The 18979-nt window shown below is 30.9% G+C and overlaps 1 protein-coding gene across 1 annotated transcript; it reads left to right on the top strand.

Moving 5' to 3' along the window:
• The first annotated feature begins 1234 nt into the window (after positions 1–1234).
• On the top strand, positions 1235–5889 carry PIG-Z (phosphatidylinositol glycan anchor biosynthesis class Z). Its single transcript, XM_085825376.1, has 2 exons — positions 1235–1479; positions 1569–5889. The coding sequence occupies exons 1-2, from the start codon at positions 1365–1367 to the stop codon at positions 3170–3172; spliced, it is 1719 nt and encodes a 572-aa protein (XP_085681502.1). The 5' UTR covers positions 1235–1364; the 3' UTR covers positions 3173–5889.
• The last annotated feature ends 13090 nt before the right edge of the window (positions 5890–18979 follow it).

Consider the following 18979-nt stretch of genomic DNA (forward strand, 5'->3'; position numbering starts at 1 on the left):
CCGCATTAGTTTTAATGAATATTCTCGCATCTCAATCTGTTAAATAAACTGTGTTAATATGCAAAACAAGATATTAAATAATACAAACAATTGACATATTTATTCAAAAGAGGCATAAAGAAGAACAATTTTTATGCAAACTAAGTAAAAACAGCACATTTAATTGAAATTTTCTCAAAAATTTACCAGCAAAAACTTGATGAATCTCTACATGAGCTAAAGAAAATACCACACTCAACTTGAAATGAGTTCAGTCAGAAATTTACTAGCACAATAAAAAGAGACATGGAGGGAAAAAAAAGAAAAAACAAGAATTAATTTTTATATCTACTCCCCCCCAAAAAATGCAGAATGAGCAGCAGCAACACAAAACAAAGTAGACAATTAAAAATAATTTTAATGAATCGATCATTAATAATGAAATTCTGGGCATATACCACATAATCAGAGATAAAGTACAAATTTTCATACATAAACAGCAGATTTTATCCTACAATATGATTCAGTAATTAAGAGCAGGTAATATTTTACCAATTTGCTAGGCCAAGCTCTTACCATCATTGGTTCTAATGCATTTTTCAACAAACAGCATTACACATCTGTCAAATAAACTGCACTAATCTGCAAAACAACACATTAAAATAATACAACTAATTAACATATTGGCTCAAAAAAGGCCTAACGAAGAGCAACTTCTACACAAATTCAGTAAAAATGGCACATTTACTTGAAATATCCTCAATCAAAAGTTTACTAGTAAAGCTTTTACATGTGTTAGAATTTTCGTGGTTACTTAAAAAAATGGAAACAGTAATCTCTACACGACCTAAATGAAAATGGCGCATTTATCTAAAAACACGGTAATCGGCCAGAAATCTACCAGCACATAAAACAGAAAATGAGCACGAAAAAATATACGCATGCAAAAATTACTTTTCATATTTAATAATAAATATAAGATATAAAGCAAACACTTACCAGAGAAATAGAAACCTTGGGTATTTGACGAATAACTTGAAATTTGCCATTGCGCACATCTAAAAACAAACAACTTCAAATTAATCAAGCAAAATGTGTAAATTTGGAAAACAAGGTATTAAAAATTTACGATAGAATTTTAGCATACTTACGGATCAAAAACATACCACCCTTCAACCACAGTTCCAGAAATAAGAATGAGCCAATGACGCCAAATTACTTGGCGAGAAAGTTATTAGTAGATCTTCATGCAACCCAGAGAATCTCTTAACTCCTCCCATTTTTTCCCCCTTTTTTCTCGTGAAGATAACCTGTCAACAACGAATTCCTTATTTTTGTTTCGTTTCTCTTACCTCTTTTCTGGCGGGAAAGAGTTTCGGGTAGTTATGACATTACATATGTATAAATGTTTGTGTTTCCTTCGAATTTTATTGATATTTTTTCCTCAGATAGGATACATTCATCCAGATGAGCACTTTCAAGCATCCGAAATCATCAATGGTACGATGTCATAACATTCCACTTTATAGGAAAATATGGGTGTGTTGTTAGTTCATCATTATATTTATAAATTCCTTTCTTTTTCGTAGGAGACATATTTGAATTTAAAGTTTATCGGCCATGGGAATTTACTTCTGAAAACCCTATAAGAACCATTGTTTTACCGTATTTTATCGTTGGAATTCCGTCGTTAATTTCCAGTTGGCTTGGAATTATGAGATTTCACAGAACAGAAATGTTTCCATATTTAATCATAGTATTTCCAAGATTGATCATGTGCAGTTTATCATTCCTTCATGATTTTTTTCTGTATAAAATCTGTCTTATGATGAAAAAGAGTTATGAACCTTGCTTAACACTTTTTGCTTCATCTTATATTACGATTATTTACTTCACTAGAACATTTTCAAATTCTTTAGAAGCCGTATTTTTTACGTTCACGATTTATATCATTTGCAAATTATCTTATCCATGCGGAGCGAATGATGCTAAATCATGCTTTCTGCATATCAGTCGCTTTTATTATGAAAGTTACATTCTCGGGATAATTTTTGGCATTGGAATTTTTAACAGGCCGACATTTGTTTGTTATATATTGTTACCGCTAGCAGTTTGGTTTTATATAATCCTGAAATGTAATACAAATATAAGAAATAAGTTAAAAATCTTTATTACATTTTCTTTAGCTTTTATTTGCATCTCTATTTGCCTGATCACGATTGATTCATTCTACTATAATAAAGTTCATTATACAGACTTAAATGATTCTTTAAAAAAATGGAAAAATATAGTTTGCACGCCTTTAAATTTTATTTTATATAATACAAGCAGCAAGAGTTTAGATGTTCATGGTATTCATCCTAGGTGGCTACATGTATTTGTTAATATTCCATTATTATTTTCAATTAATGGTATAATTCTTATAGTAAAAGCTTTTACATGTCTTTCTAAGAAGTCCTTAAAACTTAGATCATATTTTGTAAAATATGTATCATTACTGTTTCTGTTACCATTGTTCTTTTTATCTGCTGTTCCCCATCAAGAGCCAAGATTTATAATTCCACTTATCATTCCATTTGTTCTTTTGCTCACAGATTATGGTCATTTTAATATTTTAAGTAACAGTTTGCTGATTAAAATTTGGTTCAGTCATAATATTTTAGCTGTGATATTTTATGGATTTCTTCATCAGAGTGGAATGTTTTTATCACTGTCATACATTCATCGTAGTTTACAATCTCATAACAATAGTGCTGTTATTTATTATAAAACATATATGCCACCCAGATATTTATTAGGAATTACACAGACTGAAAAAGATATTGAAGTTTATGATTTTGCTGGTGTCGATTTAAAAGAATTCAAATTATCAATAAAAAACATTGCATTACATAGTAGGCCCAGAAATATGTATATTATAGTTCCATATGATATATCAGTTTCTCTAAACTTTAGTACACAATTTTTAGAAAATTATCACATAATTAAAACCAAATGCATTTTCCCCCACTTGAGTACAGAAAATCTACCAAAGTGGGATAACATTTCTGATAATTTAAGTAACAATTCTTCTTTGTTGTATAAATTTCTTGGATTAAAGGAAATGTTTAGTGTGTATATATTTATATTTGAATATCGGTACTTTCACATTAGTCCGTCAATCATGAGATTGTCGTCAAGCGATGTGATTTAGCGCTAAGTTATGGATAGGGTTGATGTCACAACACACTAATAACATCTGAGGTTTGATTTGTTGTAACCCTAACTGATTCTTGGTAGGCCACCTTTTGGTTTTTGTGAATAAGGATGCAAATTAACTGTTATTATTAACTATTTTTTGTGCATTTTGAAAAATTAATTTTTTTCAAATTTAGGACCTGCTTTCTACAGAACAACAAGTACATGATTAATTTCAAAGTTGTTAGATCCTATCGTCAAAAATGTATGTGGTAATGAATATGATATGGTCATCGGAATATGGCCAACAGAACAGTAATAGATTGGAATTACTTATGGGAAATTTATATTTATATTCTAAACAGAGCTTTTGGTAAAATCAGAGAGCCAAACGAAATAGTAGAAATCAATGAATGAATTCTTATTAAGAGCGAAAATTAAGTGGATTGCATAATGGTTGTTTTGTTAAGTAAAGAGGCTTGATTCTTTCAGAATTTTGTAAGAGCAATTGGCGCAACTTTGGCAAGTCCTGTGCCAGGTCATAGCAGAAATCTTTCATGGTTTAAAGATAGCCAATTGTTATGGTTGATGCAATAATGCCTCCACAGTTTGCTAGTTAAATTTCTAAATTAGAGAGTTTTTCAGGCAACAAAAGAAAAGCAAAATTCCTCTTAACTATATTTGGAACAAATTAATCTGAAAAACCTCAGGAAACTGGAAAAATTGATTCATTCCTCCTTTTCATGACATTTCTTTGCACGGACAATTATTAAAGAAATCTGTGTGCCACATCTAAATATTTATTCCTGTTTTATTTGCTTCAGCATAAAACATATAATCATTTTGTTTATTCATCCACCTTTTTTTCACAATAAATCACCAACCTCTTTTTCCAAATATTTATGGGGTAAAAGAAAAGTAAAATTCTGTTTTAATATCAAAATACAAGAAAAAATAGGGTATTTTTATGTTGTAGTGATCATAAAGCACAATATGTGCAATGTAAAAAAAGCTACTAAACAAAAAATGCATGGAAATATGAAAAATGTTATTAAAAAAAAGTAAAATGTAATAAAATTATTTTTACATTTCTCGCATATAGTTTCCAACACGAATACATTCTTACAGTTTTAATGTATCTCCACATGCTTTCATCATTAATATACAAGTGCATTTTGTGACCATTTTTCATATCTTCTGAAGTATTTTTTTTTTTCCTTAAAAGACTATGACAGCATTTTTCTTTTTCTTGGTAAACTAAAAAGTGATACTATATTTAATGAGACTTAAGATAGTTATCAATGCATGATTTCAGTGTAAAATGTCATTCTTGATAAACAAGTCATGTGTGTAAAGTGTTTAGTAGGCTTGATTATCAACTTAGGTGATTTTCTTTCATGGTGGCCACTATAGCAGACAAGCATCAAAAATAGTAGAAAGCTGAAAAAATATAAAATTTGGTTATTTATGTAGGTGTAACTTTTAATAGCTTTTTAGTGATTGAAACTTTTCTGGTAGAGTAAAATTCTTTGTTATTATTTTGTTCATATTACTGTACATTATACGTTAATAATTATTTTGTTCATATTACTGTACATTATACATTAATAATTATTTTGCTCATATTACTGTACATTATATGTTAATAATAGTAATATATTTTAAATATATACAGTACAAAGTGGGTAATCCGGACGTCCATTATCCGGAATGATCTATAATTTGGACCTCAAAGCCGCAAACTTTTTTTTTTGTGTGCTTTATGCATGCGCGTTTAATGTATAACAAATATAAGCTAGGCTAAAATTATCTTTACTGATTCTAAGGCATTTCAGTTAATGTTGCAGATTGCACTGTTCCTTAATCTTCTAATTGGATCCGGCTTATTATTTTTTCCAGACTGTTAGAGCAATTTTATAAAAATTAATCTCCAGATACGCTAAAAAATGCTTGGCATAATTTATGGTCAGCTGCCATATTTCATGGTGAGGACGATGAAGATGATAGCCACGAATTTGAAGGTTTTTGGACATCACAAACTAAAGGTGAAATTTTCCAGTTATTGGATTTTGTAAAGAAATGTGGAGAAGCGGTAATAAATAAAGATGATATAACAGAAGTTTTTCATTGCGAAGACAATGCCCCAATCATCAATCAATTAACGGACGGCAAAATCTGTAGTATGGTTTTAGATCCAGAATATACCACTTCCGATAGTGAAGAAAGTGACAGAGAGGTTATTGAAAACGAAAAAAATTTGAGGCCACTATATATGACACAAGAAAGAGGAACTTTTTGAATTTTTTGTGGAAGCATCTTAAACAACTTACATTGAAAGAAATGTTTAATAAAGTAAACAAATAAATATTAAGCTTTTTTTTTTTTTTTTTTTTTTTTTTGTAAATTCTGATACTCTTTAGATTATAATTGCTCTTTATTTCATAAATTACGGTTTCATATTTTTAATTGTAAAATTTCTGCATGCCATCTTACCAGATTTAAATTGATGATCTATAATCCGGAATCGCTGAAGTTCCGACGGGTCCGGATTACGGACTTTGTACTGTATTACATCATTTGTATCTATTCTGCTTTCAGATTAACTTTGATCTGAAGTTTCTATTTTTAAATGTCATTCTGTACGTAAATTTATGTTAGGGACAGAATTTTCTGTTGATTGTATACTGTTATTTTATTAATGAACTGTTAAAATAAAATATTTAATAAAAGTTAGTCTTTTTTCTGTATGTAAAATACTTTTCAGAACATTATGTAATTGACAATAAAAATAATTATGTGTATATATATATATATAATTATGTGTATATATATATAAAATTATTGTCAATTTATATATATATAAGGTATAAAAATGTAAGTCAAAATTATTAACTTTAATTTGGCATTAGTGCTTTTTTGTTCCCCCTTTTAATTTGTTCTAAATTGTTTATAATAATTTTTCTGAACTGCTCAAATTAATTTGTTTGTGATACTTGATTCAATCCTCGTACACCTCAGATGGCTCTCATCCAAATATAGATTTAAACAAAGAAATCAAGTCAGTAATTATCACAGCTTGCTGTTTATTCAGAGTTCGTACGGTCCTTAATTTTGGCCAAAATGTATAAAAGGTCCTTAATTTTGCTCATTTGACATTTCTTATCATTTCTATAAGTGTGAATTACGATTTCTCATGAATATGGAGTTAAAATTACACGGCTCTTAACCAATCTGTTGGCGTATTTGCGTTGCAAATGATTAAAAAAAAAAAAAAAAAAAAAAAAACAATTAGCTACTCGAACGAAAGTATCGGTGTCTGATTGGCTATTCACCCAATCTTTCGAAACAGGTGTTATCCAAGATTGTGACGAAAGCGTGAAGCCGGAAGTTCTTTAAGAGGCGAAAGTGATGATGAAGGTGCTCGAGAAAAAAAAAGGGGGAGATTCTGAAAATATTTGCCAAAATTAGAGCAATCCCAACCTGGAAGCCCACAACCCTTCCGACGCCAATAGGAACGAGATGCCTGGAAAGTGCATTTTCAATAAACTGTGGCTTTATCAAGCTGACTACAAAGACTGGATATTGATGGATGGCAATTCTTAAATGTGATCTTTGTCTGAAACAAATTGAAATTTCTAGAATGGGAGAGTCAGCGCTGAAAATTCCCATGAAAATTAAGTTTCGTTTTATCATTTCAATTTGTTTTTACACGGTTTTGCTTAGCTTAATTTCTGTGTTTGTTTCAATTAAGCCATAAATTAATTTTTTATCACCTTCTACGGAGTTTATTCTCTTTTGCACATATAGTAATATGTATGGGATATCGGGATTATGAGTTTATTTCTGCAGAGGGTCTGTTATCGATTTCGCGGGAAATCTGTTGGCTCCATTTCGATTTTAGGTCGCCAAGGGCAAATTCTGTAACGCTAGTCGAGAAAAAGTGAAGTTCGGAAATACGTTTTGAAGCTTCAATAGACAATTAAGTATTTGGTTTAATCCTATGCTATTGATAGTAATGCATTATTTTTGCTAATGGCGATACAATTATTAGTTGAAAACAACTAACTAATTAAAAACATTGTAATCTTTTTAAAGCTGAAAACAACTAATTGAAACTAATTTTCCTGAATTAACTAGACGCAAAATTAACTTTCATAAATTACTAAAGTTATTGGGTAGAAGTTTAACTGAAAATATACATTCTGTATATATATATATATATATATATATTTACACAGTACAAAGTCCGAGGTCTGGACTCGTCGGGACTTCGGCGATCCCAGATTTGAGATTTTTCCGGATATTAGATCATTTTAAATCTACTAAGATGGCACGTAGAAATTATAAAATTGAAAATATGAAATCGTGATTTATGAAATAATTAAGCATTTATGGTTTAAAATTTATCAAAATTTACAAAAGAAAAGAGCTTAATATTTATATGTTTACTTTATTAAACATTTCTTTGAATGTGAGTTGTTTAATTTGTTTTCTCTGCTAATACTTCAGACTAATACTATAGACATATAATTTCTTGTTCAGTTATTAAGTTCCATTGTTCAAGTCCTGTAATTGCTGTGTCGAGAATTCCGAATAACTTGTCATTCAAAATTTTTTCTCTTTAGTAACCTCTCTGTTACTTTCTTTACTATCGGTAGCTGTATTTTCTGAATTTAGAACCATACTACAGATTTCGCCCTCCGTTAATTGATTGATGATTGGGCATTGTCATCGCAATGAAAGACTTCTGTTTAACTTCGCTAAATTCTGTCGCCTGGTGCGGCCATGCGAGCTCTTGCGCTGGTTCTAGCTTTATGTGAATAACAAATCAGTTATTCTTAATTCAAATAGCACTAAATATAATCGTTTGTCCTATGAGTATCATTAACAAAATCTATTTTTAGCATAAGGAAAGAAATTTCTGCTAAATCTCCCCTTGTCAACATTTTAGCGCATTAAACTTAAATCTGTAATCGGATAATACTCTGTTATTTGGCTTCGCTGCATGATTCATCACTGAAGTTGTCATCCGTTGATAAACATGCGGTGATGAAAGCAAAATACAATAAATAATGATTCGCGATTTCGGCATCAAGGATATAAAATATTAGTTGGTGTAAAATAAATGTTTCGGTTTGAGATTATGCCAAGGAGATACGCAGCTATGGAGTCAAGTTACTAATCACACAAATTTATGCTAAAATAATTATTTCTTCAATAATGAGATATTTTATTTAGCGCCAAACTGAGATTAAGAATCGGGATTTCCGACATGTTTTTTTATGATGAGGAAAAAAATCTAATACGCGTGCGTAAAGCATACCCCTTCCCTTCAAAAAAGCCCTAAAAAATTGGTTGGTGGTGGCTTTGAGGTCCGGATTTTAGATCATTCCAGATATTGGATGTCCGGATCTCGGACTTTGTACTGTATATATATATAATTTATTTCCTAAACAGTATTGATTAATTGATTATATATACATCTTTCAAAATATAACTTACCAGTATGGATTCACTCTTTTAAAATAATTCTACTTTAATTAAACTTAGGAGATAATATAATCAATTAATCAATATTGTTTAGGAAATAAATTATATATATATATATATATATATATATATATAGTAAAAAATATATATTTTGACTATTCAAGTATTCACTGTGACAAGTATTCTTATCTTGTCACATGAACAGGCCTCAGTGGAAAGGGGCTTCTCTGTAAATAAAGCAATTGAAATTGAAAATTTGAGTGACTCATCATACATTTTTCAACGCACAGTATTTGATTACATAAAATTTTCTGGAGGTGTTCTTAATATCGAAATTAATAAAGAAATGAGATCAGCAGCAGCTTCTGCAAGAAGTGGAGTTCGTTATTTAGAAGTTCAGTATTTAGAAGAACAAAAATCTTTAACTAAATCCGAAACTTCAAAAAGGAAAAGAAATATTATTGAGGAAGAAATTGATTATATGAAGCAGAAGAAAAAATTTCTTCAAAGGGACATTAAAGATATTAATGAAGAAGTAGATGCTTTAGCAGATGAAGCTGAGACCAGCAGGAACATTGATTTGTTTATCAAAGCAAATGAACTTAGAAGAATAGTTAAAGAAAAGGAAATAGACATAAATAAATTAGATGTTAAAATAGCTGAAAAGATTTCAGATTTAAAAAAAGCACAAATGTTTTGTATCTTTTATTGTACAGTTTATTATTCTAGTATCTTTCAAAAAACCAAGGAAATCAATTGTATGTTTACAAATCAATTATTTTAATCTGCAAAATATTCTTACATTGTGATTATAATAGTAGTTGACTGTGTTTAAATAAATATCAAATAAGTTAAATAATAATCATGTAAATCTCTAAAATAGTGACTGTTATTAGTGTAAAATACACTTATACATGTTTTTCAAGAAATTATGTTCCTAATTTAATATTATCTACTTCATAACTTGTAGGGAGTTAGTTTAATTTTCAAAATTGTTTTATGGTAAGTATTAAATTGAATTTAATAATTGTGCATAATACACACTTCTGCTAGTTTCTTAAAGTGAAATTACAAGCATGAAGTCGGTTGTATGGATAATTGCTTTATTCCATTCATTTTTTTGTTTGCTGATAGGTCCTTAATTTTTTTTTGATGGTCCTAAAAGTCCTTAATTTTCATGTAAGGAAATGTGTAGGAACCCTGTTATTGCCATTCTCTCTATCTAAAGAGATGTAAGCTGCATAAAATTGTGGGGGGCATCACACCCACAATGTGGGGGCTAAAATGAATCATTTATTTATATAAAAGATTCTGATATTTACATATTATACACCCAGTCCTGCTTTTATACATTTTATTTGGGAGAGGGGATAAGCTTTTCATTTTATGTGATTTGTAATCTAGCAGTTAAAATAGTATTTTTTGAAAAGTTTATATATGAATTTAATTAATTAAGTTGCTGAAGAAAATATTCTAAAATTTTACATGTAAATTAAAGTACCATTTAAGTTAAATATTTTGAAGTATTTCTGACTTTGAAAATATGCAAAACCTTTAAGTGAACTAGCTTAAACCCATTTAGATGATGATGAATGACATAAATATAATAACAGTTATTTAGGTAATACAAGATTATATTCATGAAAAACATAATATAAAGTGTACATAATGATGGTTAGATTATTTTGTTATTACTAAATTCACAAGGAGTAAGAAGACAGCCCTGGCATGCTTTGCCATAATCAAATAAACCAAATATAATTGCCTAAGGAAAGGGCCCTTTCTAAGAGAAATTGTCTCATATTCACATTTCATATCGGGAAAAATTAACCATGTAACCAACCCATTTGCCTAGATGCAAACTGGTAATGTTCAGTGATCTCAACCACTCGGCCACTGGTAGGGCCATTCGGAATGAAGTGGCAGTGAAGGAAATCTGATTAATATGCATATGTTAAATTAGTTTTTATAAAAGTTTTGCAATCATAGATTATGTATATGTTATTTTATTTATAGAGATTAATTTACATATGTTCATTTACACTTACAAATTTATATAATAAATGACAAAGAAGCCATGTTCATACATTTCTCTTCTAGGATTTTTTTCTTTAATATGAATCATTTTTGGTTGTCGTTAATAGTAAAATGAAAACAGAAAAGAAACATGACAATTGAAACATAAAATTAGTAAAATATTTTATCTTCAGATACATAAAATTTTTTCCTCTTAACGCATTCGTGGGTGTTCTCCGCCCCCAGCTAAATTATCGTTTTCCAAAAGTCATTTCTTTCTTTTATTAGCATTTAGAAGTAGCACATTGGGTTTTGAGATGGAGGAAAAAAGACAAATATCTCAGACTGAATACAATTCAAATGTGACTGATAGATGAAAAAGGGTTGCTGGAGGACAATGCGGAATTTTCGGTGCCATATGTGATGGCTACAGTTCGTACCTCATATAAACTAAATCTGTTATTACCATATACACTCACGTAATGTCTGCACTTTGTTTACAAAAATGCAAGTGTAGACATTACATGGGTCATTCAAATGTCACACTTTGAGTAATTTTGGGTGAAAATTTCATTTCAAACAGTCAAGTTAGTCTAAGTGGAAGAAAATGGCATAAGTAATAAAAGCATCAAATGTAAAGTTGTCTTAATAGCTACCTAAAATTTACAAACTCACTTTCTCCCATCCACATATATAATAAAAATTACCCCGTTTACGTTATCAACACTCGGTGCATATTAGTTTGCACAAATTTAACCACCACTTGCAATTTTGATATTTACTTTAACACAAATAAAATAAAAATTGGTTCTTTTAATATCTTGCACACATTATTTTTTCAAAAAAATCTGTTCCATGCACTTATCTTCATAGTCACTGGGTATTTTTTGACATGTTGTCATACAGCAGCAAAACGAAAATCCTTTTTGTTTCATCATTCGCTGCAACCAGCCTTCACTTAAACAAAATATGTGTAAATCTCTAATAAATCAGACTGGATCGCAGTTAAAGTAATAAACAGAGGAGCATTCTTCCACACAACATTTATTCACGAACATCAAAGACGAACTGATACATATACATAATTGACATCACAGTTTCTTTTTACAAACAAACACTACCGCCATCTATTGGTGATCTATGGATACACAATCCTAAACTTAACATCACTCGCTTTGAATTGTGATGTAGGGATGTCTTCTCGTGCTACAGCATGTCCTCTTATTTGACACATTTCCTGTGTTACGCCATACTCTTGAACACGCATATCACAAGCATATGCAACTACTTTTTTTTTTCTAAGTTTAGATAATTTCAAACCATGAAAGACATATCTTGTTTTGTTCGTTCCTGCCAGTTGATCACGCTGTTTGCTCCAATTGCACACACACTTTTCCTCAAACTTATATACTCTTACCGCTGCTCTTTTTCCATTTTCCTGTGCAAATTATACGACTTTCAGTTTAAAAGCCACTGTATTTTCTCATTTCAAGCACGCTACTTGTTAACTACCATGAATGAAAAAAGAAAGCTTGAAATATGCGAATACTCCTGGGAGGAAGGAGGGGAAAGTAATTTCTTTCCTGGAAACAAGTGTAGTGAAAACCTGTTTGGACTGTCTTAATTTATTATCGCGTCTGCCAAGTGGATTGCTGGTGCCGATGTTATGACTGAATAACAACTGCACCAGAATGCAAGGAAAGTCTGCTTTCCATCCTGGCGCCAACCAAAGACAAAACAAATGCATATTTTTTCTTTAAAAATATTTATTGTCTAAAGGGAAAAAGACGATACAGTCAAAAGTCGTTAATCCGGACTCGTCGGGACTTCGGCGATTCCGGATTATAGATCATCAGTTTAAATCTCGTAAGATGGCATGCAGAAATTCTAAAATTAAAAATATGAAACCGTAATTTATGAAATAAAGAACAATTATGATCTAAAGGGTATCAAAATTTACAAAAAAAAAGCTTAATATTTATTTGTTTACTTTATTAAACATTTTTTTCAATGCAAGTTGTTTAAGTTGCTTCGTTTTAAGTGATAATACTTTCTCTTTAATTCTACAAACAGACATAATTTCTTGTTCAGTTACAAAGTTCCGCTGTTCAAGTCCCGTAATTGCTGTGCCGAGAATACCGACTAACTTGTCAATCGAAATTTTTTCATTTTCAATAACCTCTCTGTCACCTTCTTCATGTCTTTATCCATTTTTTGCAGCAATTCCACTTTTTGTTTGATGGACATCGAAACATACTTTCGTTTTGTAGATCCTTTGGGAGCTCCAGCATCGGAAATTCTATTTGACATAATTGAAAGTTCAAGTTTACTTTTATAAAATTGCTCTTACAGTCTGCAAAAAATAATAAGCCGGATCCCATTCGAAGATTAAGGAACAACACAATCATCAACATTAACTGAAATAGATAATTAGGTAATTTTAGCTTATACCGTCCGTTATACATAAAACGTGCACGCGAAAACGTATTCTGCGCTTGCGCACATGCATATGCGCAGTCGTAAAGGTCTTACGTGCACGCGTAAACGCCTATGCGCAGGTGTCAACGCGACGCATGCGCAGAAAGTTTTTAGCTTTGAGGTCTGGATTATGGGTGTCCGAATTAACGACTTTTGATTGTATTAAAAAATTTCTTTTAAAGTAAGAAATTCTTTAGTTTTTGGGGTGCGGACATTGTGTGGGTCACTTTTTTTTCACATAAATTTTATCTGTAAATATGAGGTGCGGACATCACTTGAGTGTATATGGTAATTCAAAATAAAGAATACTTTTTAATTGTCATTTGTGAGCACAATTTAGCTGCCTATGTTTGGAGCTGGCCATCCTATAATATGAACAACAAAAGTCTATTGACTACACAGGTCTATTGATTGGAGACGTTTCATTTGATAATAAACATGTTTTAATACGACTGATGTTTACCCTTTGTGCTGTTGGTGGTTTGCTTTTTCAAAATCATCGGGTTACACAAAAAGATTTTTTTCTTTAGAAAAAAAAAAAAAAAAATGTATGTTAACATTTTTCTGGAATATTATGATGTAATTAACACGTTGAGCCCAGCGCCAGCCCTTTAGGGCCAGCAATGAACTTTCCGTGTGGCTGGCGTTGGTCCCTGGGGACCGGAACTGGAATTTTCGTTTGCCTGGCATCGGTCTGCAGGATCGACAGTATTAAAGTTAAAAAATAAATATAGTCTCAATGAAATGTAATCAAATGTAGTTTTAATGAAATTTGAAACATTCTAAACAAAAATACGGCTTAGCTTTACACACATTACAATACGTAAAAACTTTTTTGGTAACATTTTTGGCTGTCTTGCGTCCAAATAGTTTTGAATTGTCATCATAACATTTCGTACAATACCTTTGGACTTTATGTGCGTCTCCTTCCTTTTTGTATAATTTATGTATGTGTGTGTGTGTGTATTTAATTATGGCAAAGCACACTGGGGCTATCTGCCAAAGGGGAGGAATGCCTTCGTGAAGGACTTTCTAAGGGAAACTGGCTCGTATACACGTTGCACATGGGGAAAACCACGAAAACACCCATGCAGCCAGCCCGTTCGCGGGATTCGAACCTCGGACCGAACTACCAGTGTTCAGCTACTTTACCGCTCGGCAGCTGGTGGGCCCGTATAATTTAAGTCGGCAACATTGCACCGCTTGATCGCTCGCTGCCGGCTGAATGGAAAGGACAGCAAATTCGGCACTGCACTCAACATGTTAAGACTGAAATAAAAATTTTATCATTTTTCTTTTTTTATATTAAATGTTATACAGTTTAAATTCTTATGATTTTAACTCTTTGTGAATGAGAAGAGTTTTGTTTAATATAGCTATATGAATGTTCCGATGCATATATGTGATGATAGTTGACTAAAAATGAGATATTTTAACTTTTCAAAATATAAACAGTATTTTCAATGATGATATAATTAAATTTGAATAGTAGTAGTATGCATAGTAGTAGTATGATATTAAAAATTTATACCTAAAAAAAAAAAAAAGAAAAGGTTTTACGAGATTTGTACATCTATGTATAATTTTAATGAAATTATATGCGAAATTGTTATATTTTTCCGTATAATGTAACATGAAAATCAGAGAGAGGATGCTTTACCAGAAAAATAATAATACAGGCCCGTCTACACGAAGCGATTTTCTCGGCCGACTTTCTCGTAGAGCAACAATTTTAAGGATCTGCGCATGCGCCAAAAATCGGTCATGTTCTCTGCCGCGATTTCAGAACTGGTGTTTGTTCACTGCTCACTAGCGAACAAGGATCAAGGAAGTGCAAGTTACGGAGTTCATAGGCAATTACGCCTTTACCTCCACATCTTCAAAGGAAATTACATCATCAAAAAGAGGGGATTGTCAAATAGGGTAAAAATTTTGAAAAGCCGAATGACTCAGAATAAGTGCCTTCACACTGAGTCAAAAAAAGGCAAAAAACTCAGAAGGTCTTAATTTTGCGCCGAAAAAGGGCCAGAATAATTTAGATAGGGGCAGCCGTAAAATTTAGACTAGACAAATAAAAGGTGAAGTTTCCTTGAACCTTGATAATCATGTTTTGCATACGTCAGATGAAGAATACGCAGGGGAATTCCGATGCGCGTTCTTCGGGGTGGGAGGGAGGGGGGTACCTGTTTACAGGTCGAAAAAGTAGTTCTGCCAGTAGCATGTTCCTAAAACGTACTCGCTGTACCTCCTGCTATTAAGGCTCCTCTAAACCAGGCTGAATCACTAACTTTTCTCTCTTGGCGAGGGAGGGACCGCGCTACCAATTTTGGCGCGTTTATCGCACACGCTGGCTGAATGTCTGCTGTTTTTTTAAAGATTTATTTTATAGACGCGCGGCATTCAGCGCACATAAACTTTTCGGATAATTTATTAATTCTCGAATAGTATATAGACGTTTTCACTTAAATAAAAATTTCGCGTATATTTTGTAAACATATTCAAAATAACTTATTCTTTAGATGTTTCAGTTTTGTTAGCAGACTAAAATAAATAAGATATGAATAAAAACTTTCAATAGTGTCAAATGGGGAAATAGTTAAAGCGTAGAGTGTGCAAATAAATTTATCTTAATGACATTTTAACAAAAATTTCCATAAAAACACTAAATTCATACTAAAAAAATAACTTAAGAATATGTTGTCATTTTAGTCTGAGGTATATGGAAATAATTGTGCAAGACTCTGAAGAAACACTTTCTTTTAAATGTGTGAAATATTTCATAACATATATGGAAGAAGAAAGTACAGCATTCTGTGTTTTGGATGATTTTCACCAAATGTAATATAAATACGAACTAGAAACCGTAATAAAAAGTCCTTCCTCTCCAATCAGATCACCTTTGTGTTGCATTGTATTTGTAATACTTCTAAAAATCCAATTTTTACCTAAATTAAAAAACAGTTATTCCATAAAAGATAATAAATTTGAACGTATATAGAATGAATTTTGTAATTTGAGTTATGTTACAAAATAATTCCTAGTTTATATATTTTATACTAATAATTTAGATAAAACCTGTCCAATTGTAAAAGGATGGCTTAACCCCACGTAATTCATTTCAAAGCATAAAATAGCTTATTTTCTAATATTCAAAATTTCTAATAGTCATAAAATAGCTTATTTCTATCTTTCATAAGCTTATTTTCTATTTTACACAGCAACAGCATTTTCATGCAGTCAAGGTTTTTTAATTGCTAGTTATTATACATAATACTTAATTTTTAACACATTCTTATTAGAAAGCATAACTAAGAAACTTCTTTTTAAAGCACCACAGTGATTGCAATGAATGTCGTTAAATTTACAAAAGTATTGAAGATATATTGAACAGCATTATAACAAGAAACTACTGTACAAAATATGTAAATTTAGCATAATTTCTTTTTTAGTATTTGCATAGTTTCCTCCAAATGAACCTTAATGGGAAGTTATCTTGCAAAAATTTAAAAGTATTAAAATGGCCTCTATTTAAGATGTAATTGCATTTATAATTATTTTGTAATTGTGAATAGATTATATTATTGCAATTAGATTATGCACTTACAACATAATTGCATAAAGTAATGAAATTAAGAGTTCACAGATACAATGTAATATAATTACAATGCAATTATCTAAATTGTAATTATAATCACTTATTTAATACCACAATATTATTATAATCACAACGTAATTTAAATTGGGTACTATATTTGTATACCCTCCACTCAAATGGAGGTACTGATAAGCCTGGAAGTTATTATCAACAAAAAGCCTGTTCAGGACAGTTTGATGACAATTTCCACCGGGCGAAAAGTACATTCTTAAGCCCAGGCAAATCATGACAATAAAAATCATTTAGTCTCATGATTCACTATATTTCAAACCCTAAATTTGAATTCTGCACCAAATTATTTACCTATATTTTAACGTACTTTATGAATTATTAGAAGCGATATGGCAAATATCTTCTAAAAATAACTGTAAAATATTTGTATCCATTAATTGATTCAGATACACACTTTTATTATTTAAGTATATCAAAATAACAGTTTCATGTTCCTGAAATACAAAAATTATGAAAAAAGTTAAAAGTAATATTCTTAGAAGCATATGATATTAGTCACCAGCTGCAAAATAGTTAATTTTTTGCCCTAAATACAAGTTTATTACACAGTAGTCAAATGTGTAACTTAATAACATGTTATATAAAAAATTAATGATAATAAGTTTATCAGAAATGAATTAATTCTGCAAACAAACTTTCTGCATTTGAAAATTTTCTACACCTGACGGGAGAAAGAGATCTAGTAAAATTAGATTTATTATAACTTCAGTTGGACCAAATACCTTCTCTCTCTATATATGTATCACTAAAGAAATAAATAAAATTATCATGCTTAAAAAACAGATGTACCATACCAGTTTTTTTCCCCTTGTTACCCTTTACATTGAGAAATAACAAACAGTACAATGCTGAAAAATACTATCCTTGAAATTTTGTTTAAATGAAGAAACACACACCATCTTTTTATTTAAGCATTACACTTCAAAAACAGATACACATACCAATTTATTTTCACTAGCATTCATACTGATAACATGCCATATAAAAATGAAAAGAATTATCCTTGAAATTTAGATAAAATGAAGTAACACAATGGGAAAATTTATGCACATGGACAACTTTTCTCTATTGCATGTTGTCTGACATGATCCACAAGTGCCTAAAAATGTATCCAAAGAAACACATTTCAATATTAACAAAAAATTGTTTACAGATTAAAATTCATTTATTTCATACCAGTATTATAAAGATCATGCATGAAACAAATCTGCTTTCCCATACTTTTAAGTAAAACTTAACTGAAATTTTATACTGGAAAATATGCTATATTTCTATATATTAGAAACAAGAAAATAATACCATAATAATATACTCATAGCCTAGCAGAAAGTAACATATATAACATCAAACACAGAAATTTATATACTCGTAGCCTAGGAAAAAGTAATACATATTACATAAAACACAAATTATTTAATATAAAACATACATACCTTCTAAAATTATTTTACTTTTTGTTTCTTATTGGCCGATGCTGATGAATATGAAACGTTATGGGCTCTTTTGTTGATAAGATGCTGTGTAAGGCCTTTGCATCTAGTAATAAAAAAATTATCAATAATTACTTTCTTAAGATTACAGCATTCTGGCATGGCCACATGCGTACATTTATCAATTATTCTTTCAACTAATTCTTTTGTGATGGCTGATTGTAAACGAAGGAGTACATCTTTACATTTTTGAAATTCTCGTTCAGCTTCCCTACATATTCGATACATTCCTGAAGAGATGACCTTCAGTCCACCTTTATTGCTGTGTTTTGTAAGAATTGTGCGATGCTCGGGTATGTCAGGTTCCAGCATGTCCTCTGAAATGGTCATAGCTGTTTTACAATTTTCACATATGCTTTTTTTTTTCAACTTATTATATATGGCTCCTGCGATGTAATGTATATCATTTTCTTCCACAGCTGGGGGCAAGCGACGTTTCACTGCCACTGCAAAAGAGGTAGATGGCACTACAGAATTGGAGATAGGATGCAAGACCTCCTTTCTGATAGCAACCTCTAATACAGAAGCATCAAAGAGGCTGTGGTCACTTTCAGAACAATAATTTGGATTATTGATATCCGAAATGAACTGTGATAGGCACACTAATTTCAGTGCTCTCTTGGCTTGCAAAGCAGTAGGCTTTGCACCCGACTTTCGTCTAATCTGTGAAAAGGCATTTTCC

The sequence above is a fragment of the Stegodyphus dumicola genome, chromosome 10 (genome assembly GCF_044657685.1).
Source record: "Stegodyphus dumicola isolate Sdum_Otavi_A_Nest chromosome 10, ASM4465768v1".
Classification (NCBI taxonomy): domain Eukaryota; kingdom Metazoa; phylum Arthropoda; class Arachnida; order Araneae; family Eresidae; genus Stegodyphus; species Stegodyphus dumicola.

Bases quoted from the DNA above. Each gene is read 5' to 3' on its own strand.
- PIG-Z (XM_085825376.1), top strand. From the start codon at position 1,365: ATGACATTACATATGTATAAATGTTTGTGTTTCCTTCGAATTTTATTG. The intron at 1,480-1,568 runs GTACGATGTCAT...TCTTTTTCGTAG, and splicing joins AGCATCCGAAATCATCAATG to GAGACATATTTGAATTTAAA.